This window comes from Miniopterus natalensis, chromosome 3 (genome assembly GCF_054644295.1).
Source record: "Miniopterus natalensis isolate mMinNat1 chromosome 3, mMinNat1.hap1, whole genome shotgun sequence".
NCBI classification, from domain to species: domain Eukaryota; kingdom Metazoa; phylum Chordata; class Mammalia; order Chiroptera; family Miniopteridae; genus Miniopterus; species Miniopterus natalensis.
Window position 1 is genome coordinate 75,599,316 of NC_142083.1, and position 8,651 is coordinate 75,607,966.

General features: G+C 40.7%; 1 protein-coding gene across 1 annotated transcript; it reads left to right on the forward strand.

Annotated features, from left to right (window-relative positions):
* The first annotated feature begins 228 nt into the window (after positions 1 to 228).
* LOC107526574 (C-C motif chemokine 26) lies at positions 229 to 3,777 on the forward strand. Its single transcript, XM_016199069.2, has 3 exons — positions 229 to 316; positions 399 to 513; positions 3,580 to 3,777. Exons 1-3 carry the CDS (start codon positions 244 to 246, stop codon positions 3,674 to 3,676), a joined length of 285 nt encoding a protein of 94 aa, XP_016054555.2. The 5' UTR covers positions 229 to 243; the 3' UTR covers positions 3,677 to 3,777.
* The last annotated feature ends 4,874 nt before the right edge of the window (positions 3,778 to 8,651 follow it).

Sequence of the window (8,651 nt, forward strand, 5' to 3'; positions counted from 1 at the left end):
AATTTCATTTCCTCTCTTTTTACTTTTCAGACAAAAAAGAGGTGTCATAACCCTGGGTCAGGCTCTCAGTTGTATGCGGGCTCCTCCCATTACCCCAGATGACATAGCCTCAGCTTTCTCAAGGGTAGCAGATTACTTCTCCATCTGGAATTATCTTCAGGGATCACTCAGCCCCAGAAAAGGGGGTTTGGTTAGGACAGGAGGAATTGGGAGAAGGCTGCAAAGGGCTTTGCCTGCAGCAGCATGAAGAGCTTCCCCATGGCTCCCCCTGTTCTCCTAGTTTTCATCCTGAGTGTCCACCTCGGAGTTGCCACACGTATGTAGCTGCCCCACTCCCTTCCCTGGATGACTGGGAATAGAAGCAAAGGAGTGTCTCCAATCTCCTCCCTGTTTTTTAGGTGGCATTGATGTGGCCAAGTACTGCTGCTTGCAATTCAGCCAAAAGACCCTTCCGTGGAGCAGGGTGCAAAGCTATGAATTCACTAAGAGCAGCTGCTCCCAGAAGGCTGTGATGTGAGTATTTCTCATTGGGGCTTTTGGGGTCCCTGCCAGTCAGTTAATTGGGTGGGTGCAAGGCAAGTCCCTCTGGTGCGAGGATGAGCCTCAGGATGGGAACCTGATAACTTGGGTTGTCACTCTGCCTCTGCCACTAACAAGCATGATACTGAGTGTTGGTTTCCTAACTTCGGTATCATGTGCTGGGCATATTCCAGGAGGTGCTAAATGCTGAGTATAAAAGGGAGAACCAGGCAGCTCTTATAGACCTTACATCTAGCATACGAAAGGGAGCATTAAAAGACATTTGCACAAAATAGATAATCACAATTGTGATGGGTGCTTGAAGGGGACAGCAGGAAGGAGAGCAGGAGGGTGCTTGTCACTGTAGGGGAGGCATAACTTTACCCTCTTAGGCTGGGCCTGAGAATTAAGTTGACAGACAGATGAATAGGAGAAAAGCATACAGATTTTACATGTGTTAAGATAAGAAATCATTCAAGCCCGGCCGGGTGTGGCTCAGTGGTTAAGCGTCAACCTAGGATCCAGGCGATCGGGGTTCGATTCCTGGTCAAGGCACATGCCTGCTTTGCGGGCTAGGTAGCAGATCAATGACTCTCTCATCATTGATGTTTCTGTCTCTCTCTCTCCCTCTCCTTTCCTCTCTCTGAAATCAATAAAGATATTAAAAAAAAAAAAAGAAATCATTCAAACTTGTGAAGAATTTTTGTGAGTTTATTTGAGCCAAACTGTCGACAATTGCCAAGAAGCCAAAATCTCAACGGATTGAGATAATGCTTCGGAGAATGGCAGTTTTGCACTTTGTTTTATGCATTACAATTAAAAGAGGAGACATAAGTGGGTTACATGAAATTCCCTGGTGATAGATTAGGGAAGTGGGAGAAAGCAAAGTGGGGAAACCTCTGGGATTGGATAAAAAGTAAAATGATAGACACACTTCTGCAGGATAGTTAACAGTCAACAATTAACTCAATAACAGTGAGGGAATTTGTGGTCTCTGCAGAGCAGTGACTGTGCTTTGAGGGGTCTGGGAAAAGGAAAATTACTTTGACATTCCAACGATATGTTATCATAGATAAACTTCTGGCTAAAAAAGTTTTCATTTCAGACCATCCTTGTGGTTACTTTAGGCCTCTGAGTTTGCAAGGCCATCATGCAGGCCTCCCCTGAGCTTGTCAGGTTTAGCATGTGGCCCCTTTTTGTCCACATATGTACATGGGAGCCCTCATGGGAAAATTAAGACCCCCCAAAAGTGGCAAAATGTAAATGCATTTATACTAAGTTAAATAGAGGCAATTGTGGAAGAGTAACTAAGAAGTCTGGGGGAGGCAGCTAAAGGATGATAAGAGTTATCTTAACAGCTGTTTCTACAGAATTCTCTTGGCCTTGACTCCCTATTTCTGGTAGCAAAAATGTTTATTTCCTCCTGGTACAGGGAGGCCATTTTTTACATGGAAGTTTTATCTCCTGCTTCCAGGAAGAAAGGAGGAGGTCAGAGAGCCCTTTTTGCACCTGCTTTTTTTTTTTCAAGTGCCTTTAGCTCAAAATAATCTCTATGCCAAAATGGTATATTTTGGGGCAGCACATTCTGCCACTCTTCATCATAGTCACAGGAGGACCTAGCTCAGTGTTAGGAAGTCCCCCTGAGGAAGTGAAATTTACACTGAGACCCTCAAGGATCAGTGGGAGTGGCCCAGGTAAAGGGGGCAGGAAGGAGCATGGATGTACCAGGCGGAGGGAGTAGCAGGTGAGTGGGAGGAGAATGAACATGTCGCTGACAAGGCAGACCGGTAAACAGGGGCTGTGCCATGCCGGCCTCATTGGTTGCAGGAGAGATGACACGCACCTCAGGCTCCCTGGCAGAACTAAATGAGATACTATATGCAAAGCTTTTAGTGCTGTGCCTACACACAGTGACTATTCAACAAATGTTCTGTAAGTGGCAGAATTTGGCCATATCACCGCCACATGCAGAGGCAGGGTGACAACCCAAGTTACCAACATTCAACAAAAACATCTTTAAGTGCAAATACACAGGGAAGGGTGGTTCACTGCTCCCTAGGACAGGGGGTTCTTGAGCATGAGAGAATGGTGCAGAAGGGGAAAGGGGCTCCAGAGGCCAACCTGAATGCCATCATTTTGAGACACTTAAGGATGGGAAAGAGACACTTAATTGCCTAGATATGGAGGGGGGCACTCTGGGGCTCAGGATGTCCTGGGTCTTCTCCTTTGTGTCTTTTTTTTTTTTTTTTTAATATCTTTATTGATTTCAGAGGGAGGAAAGGAGAGGGAGAGAAACATCAATGGTGAGAGAGTCGTTGATTGGCTCCCTAGCCTGCAACCTGGGCATGTGCCCTGACTGGGAACCGAACCTCGATCTCCTGGATCCCAGGTCGACGCTCAACTGCTGAGCCACACCGGGCTGGGCTCACCTTTGTGTCTTGATTGGCTTTCTCTGCTGCGTGTACTCAGGGCCTTCCTGAGAGATGCTCCAGATACAAAGTGCTCCAGGCTAGAACGACCGGATCTAGGCTGTCAGCTTATCTGAGTGCTCTCAGGATGCACAAGGTTGCAAGAGATTCAGAGTCATTAACCACAACCCCTCTTCTTAATGAGATCACAGCAGGATATTAGGAGTGCAGGAATCGTGGCAAACAACCCATGATAATGTGGTTAAGAATTAAGTGACAATGCATATAAGGTTCCTTCTTGGAGGTGATGCAAATGTTCTAAAATTGATAGTGGTGATGATTGTGTCATCTATGGATATATTAAAAACCACTGAATGATAATTATACACTTTGAGTGAGTGAATTATATAGTGTGTGAATTATATCTCAATAAAGCTGTTAGATTAAAACAAAAGATTTAAGAGGCAGGGTGCAGGTTACATGCTTCGCACTAGAGCTGTTGGAAAGTGTTTCCTGGGGGAGGTTTGCCTGGAAGCGTGGTCAGTGTGACGGGGTATAGCAAGGCTAGAATACGAGCCAGGCAGCTGGCCCTCCACCCCTTTCCAGGAGACAAAACTTCTCAGTATTGACTGACAGCATCTCTTTCCCACAGATTCACTACCAAAAAAGGCCGGAAAATCTGTGCACAGCCAAAGGAAAAATGGGTGGAAAAATATATTTCATTACTGAAAGCTCAACAAAAATTGTGACTGCTGAATTTTCAGCCCAAGGACACCCGGACCCTCTCTTGGCCCAGGGACACCCGGACCCTCTCTTGCCCCTACTGTCCTTGGCAGAGCCTGGAGTTTTCTTTGATAAAAGTATTTGGTAAAGATTTGGCTTGCTCATAAAATTCTTATTCAATAAACCTGTTTTCTTCAAAGAAAAGAAATGGAGTCAATATTTGAGCTGACTTCCTGGTAGCCCCCAACCCCTGAACTGACCCTGGTATTGAAAACAGCATGGACAATTATAGTACATTTTGGGAAAATGCACATTAAATGTTTTAATGTTATTTGGACAGGTAAGTTTATGTTACTTGGAAAATTATCCTACTGCCTGTTCAACAACTCCCCTGGGATATTAATTGATGTCGCAAACTTAGATGTCTGTAACTATACTCCTGAGAGTCCCTAAGGAATCTGTTCTACCCACAGTTTTCCCCATCTCAGTTGATGAAATATACATATATATGTACTATACATATATATATAGTACTTATATGCCATATATATACATACCCACACATATATAATAGTTATCAACATTCTCTGAATAGTAATTCATTGACTAAAGGCGACATACTTGGTTTGATCAATCCTCTCTTAATAGATATTTAAGTTGTTTTTATTTTTTTGTGATTATAAGTAGTGTTGTAATGAACAGTCTTATTCATCTTTTTGCACTTCTTCAGTTATCTGTTTAGAATGAGATAGCTGGTGCAATTTTAAATTCAATTCATGTTGCCAGACTGCCCTACAGAAAGTTGTGTTTGTTTACCCCGCGGCATCAGTTCATGAGGTTTGTCTACACCCTGGCCAACAGTTAATATAGAGTCTTACCTTCAGTAAACTAGAATCTCATATTTTAGTGAGATCTTTGGGCTTTTAAATACAAAATGCAAGCTCAGATGTGGTCTTAGGAAACATAAATGAGTGATACTGGAAATGTAATAGCCAGGAGTGATGAATTAAATAGTCCTTGTCCCTTCTAAAAGCATTCAAAGCTTTAAAAATGGGAGACACTCTGACAACTAAATATATCTGGAAGGTGGAATTTATTTATTTTTAATGTATTGATTGGTTGATTTTAGAGAGAGAGAAAGGGAGGGGACAAAGAGAAACATCAATTTTATTGTTCCATTTATTTAAGCTACCAGGCCAAGGTTTAGGAAGGTTAAATTTAGAGACTGGACAAGATCCTTTTTTAGATACAACTACCAAGTTTTGCAGTAAGACAAATAAGTTTACAATGAGGTTCTAGTGGATTTATCATATATATTTATAAGCTGCTATAGGAGCGCTTTTAGTGAAATCTTCATAATGAATGTAACTAAAGTGAATGAGCTTTAGTACTGAGGCATGAAAGAATTGTTTTGGCTTTTTAAGGCCTTTGGTAACAGAAAATATTTCATATAGAGCTTAAAGAATATTTATGCTATAGATTTTTTTAAAAAACAGAAAAACAAGTTCTCAGGAAAAAACCTGAGTTTTCTGCGCCTATTTCCATTGTTCCTACCCATATGGTTATTCTCACAGCGAGCAAAATTAACCTGTGAATACAGTGGCGGTTCCTACGTTTTTTTAATGGAGTTTTTGAACTTTCAAATTATAATTAAACTGTTTATATATTAAACTGTTTAATATATATATTAAACTGTTTTGTCAACCCACATACATTCTCTTGGTATAACCCCAGCTGCATCCTGTAGTAACTGCTGCTTCATTGAGAATTAGACCAACAGAGACAGTTCTGTGAGAAAAATATGCTGAGGATGAAACATGGACAGAAGTAAAGGAGACGTGTTAGAAGTGAGGTGTGCCTTCTTCAGTTATTTGTTTTAAATAAGACACCTAGGTCTAAAACATTTAAAATAAGATATATTTTAAAATAAAATATCAGTATATTTTACTCTGCAAAACTCATAGGTACTTTGGCTTTTGGACATTATTTCTGAAAACCTCTAAAATAAACAAGGTCCATTCTAACTTCCCAGTTATAAGTTCTTACCTTAATTCCTATTAATTGTTATTGGTTGGGGTATGAAGTGTCTTGGATCATCAGTATTCTAGTGTTCTAACTATTCTTACAGAATGTGTAAAGCGTTGGCATTCTATAAAGCATGGTTTGCTTTAAAATTGAACTGAACATAATATAGCTCTTTCCTCATGATTCAGTCACTCCAGGTTATTGTGAGGATTATTATAGAGCACACAGAACAGTTAACAGAAAATTCCACATAACAAAACACCTAATAATGGAATTTGTTTTACATCACTTTTTAAAAAGAAACAGCCCAGTTATACTATTTTTAATAATTGCCAAAATATGGTAATACTTTTGTGGGGTGTGGTGGGGAGACATTTAGAATAAATAGCTTGAGAACTGTTGAACTTCTGTGACTTTTTTTCTTTAAAGTTCTTCTGTGGAAACATTCAAATGCGAGTTTAGGCTTCATGCGGATGCAGTTCAAAGAAGCCAGCTTAGGACACGCAGAATGAGTCAGGATTTGTGTTGTAGCAGTGGCTCTCAGAGGAAGCCCTGGAGCAGCAGGGACAAGAGCTGGAACGGGATAGAAACCGAAGTTCTCGGGACCCATCAGCACCTGCTCAAGTAGAAACTCTGGGCGTAGGCCTCAGTGACCTGTTTTCACAGGCCCTCTGGGTATTTCTCCATTCCTCTTTAAACGTTTGGTAAATTTTCTAGTGAAAACATCTGGGCCTGGAGATTTCCTTTTGGGGAGTTTTAAATTACAAGTAAAATTTCCTTAATAGTTATAAAGCTGTTCAAGTTATATTTTTCATATTGCGTGAATTGTGGTAGGTTGTGTTTTTCAGGGAATTGGCTCCTTTTATGAGTTGAACTCATGGCGTAGATATGTTCCAGGTGTTCCTTTATTACCCTTTATTGAAGCCCTTGGGGTCTACAGTGTTTCCTCCGTTTCACTCCTGACTTTTGTAATTTGTGTTCTCTCTTCTTCTCTTTGTCATTCTTGCTAAAGGTTTATCAGTTGTATTGATCTTTTCAAAGAGTCAGCTTTTAGTTTCATTGATTTTCTCTATTGTTTTTCTGTTTTCCCCAATTTCATTGATTTCTGGTCCTTATAATTACTTCCCTTTTGTTTGCTTTGGGATTATTCTGTGTTTATTTTCCTAATATCTCGAGGTAGAAGCTTTTTAGATTATTGATTAGAGACTTTTCCTTCTTTTCTAATCTAAGTATTTAGGGTTAGAAATATCCTCCTAGCACTGCTTTAGCTGTGCCTCACACATTTTAATATGTTGTAGTTCCATTTTCATTCAATTCAGTGTATTTTTAAGTTTTCCCTTCAGACTTCTTTGACCCATGGATTATTTTAAGCCTGTTGTTTAGTTTCCAAGTATTTGGAGATTTGACTGTTATCTCTCTGTTACTGATTTCCAGTTTTATTCCACTGTAGTCAGAGAACACACTCTGTATGGTTTCAGTTCTTTTTAATTTGAGTTTTGTCTTATGGCCCAGAATGTAGGGTGTTCCTTGGTATATGATCCTTGGGCACCTGAAAGGAATGTGTAATCTGCCGCTGCTGGGTGGAGTGTCCGATCTATTTGATCCTGTCGGTTGGTAGTGGTGGTGAGTTCTTCCATCACTTTGCTGATTTTCTGTACCAGTTGTTGAGAGAAGGATGTTGAGATCTCCAAGTACAATTGTGGATTTGTCCATTTCTCCTTTCCTTTCTATCAGTTTTTGCTTCACATATTTTGCAGCTCTGCTGTTTGGTGCATACACATTTCGGAATGCTATGTCTTGTTGGTGGATTGACCCCCGTATCATTACGTAATCTCTCTCTGGTAGTTTTCTTTGCTCTGAAGTCTACTTCATCTGATAACAATATATTCTCTCCTGCTTTATTTTGATTAATATTTGCATGCTCTATCTTTTTCCATCCTTTTACTTTTAACCTACCTATATTTGAAGTGAGTTTCTTATAGGTAGACAGCGTATAATTTAGTCATTTAAAAATATCTATTCTGCCAAGCTCTGTCTTTTAACTGGTATATTTAATCCATTTGCAATAGGGAGAGATATCTTTTTACTGCTGGATAGGGATTAAAGTCCTTGTACCTTGCCTTAAAGGAATGACTAAAGGAATTCTTTAAAAAGAGGAAATTCTAAAAGAAGGAACCTTGGAAATTTATGATCAATAGGTACAAAAATGAGCATTCTACTTGGCTGGGCTGGATCTTCAAAGTGAGGGCAGAGATTGGGCTATATGTATTACTGTGTCACTTCTTAGCAATATATACTCAGCTAAGTTAAAACTGGCTGGGACCCTGGCCTTGTAGCCCAGTTGGTTAGAGCATTGTCACCACAAGAATGCATAAATAAGTGGAACAACAAATTGATGTCTCTCCCCCTCCCTCTCTCCCTCTTCCCCCTATCTCTCTCTAAAATCAATTTTTAAAAACTGGCTGGAAGATCTCCACAACCACAAGAGAGAATGTGGAGAGGGGAGTAGTTTAGAAGACGCTACCTGCAAATATGGCCATTCTGATTTGGCGCTAAGGAAGCACTTATTGCTCAAACTCCGATCTTCTTAACTTAGCATCCCAGGTCTTCCATGATGTTTTAGTTTGAGTTTCTCCTGAAACAGGCCTTGAGATAAGAATTTGAGTATGTAATATATGCTGGAAATGATCTCAGGAGACAGCAACAGGGAATGGGGAAGTGGGTCAGGGAAAGGAAGGCAGCCAATAAGGGTGTGTTATCAGGCAGGTTACCACTGTGGGCCTTCTGGGAAATAACGGTCAAACATATGGCCAAGTGTTAACGTAACCCAAGGGGATAGAGAGCAAAGGTATTTGTTTACCAATCCCAGTCAGTCGTGGGCAGATGGCTCCTGGGCTAAGTGAGGGGTGCTCTTCCTGTCTGCTGTGTAGGAGGGCAGAGTGGATTACCAAAGAGAGAGCCAGTGAAGAGCTGCCT

What these genes read in the sequence shown, in the direction of transcription:
- LOC107526574 (XM_016199069.2), top strand. Translation starts at nt 244, where the DNA reads ATGAAGAGCTTCCCCATGGCTCCCCCTGTTCTCCTAGTTTTCATCCTG. An exon ending in CCACCTCGGAGTTGCCACAC is followed by an intron (nt 317 to 398) that starts GTATGTAGCTGC and finishes CCTGTTTTTTAG; the next exon opens with GTGGCATTGATGTGGCCAAG. An exon ending in TGCTCCCAGAAGGCTGTGAT is followed by an intron (nt 514 to 3,579) that starts GTGAGTATTTCT and finishes TCTTTCCCACAG; the next exon opens with ATTCACTACCAAAAAAGGCC.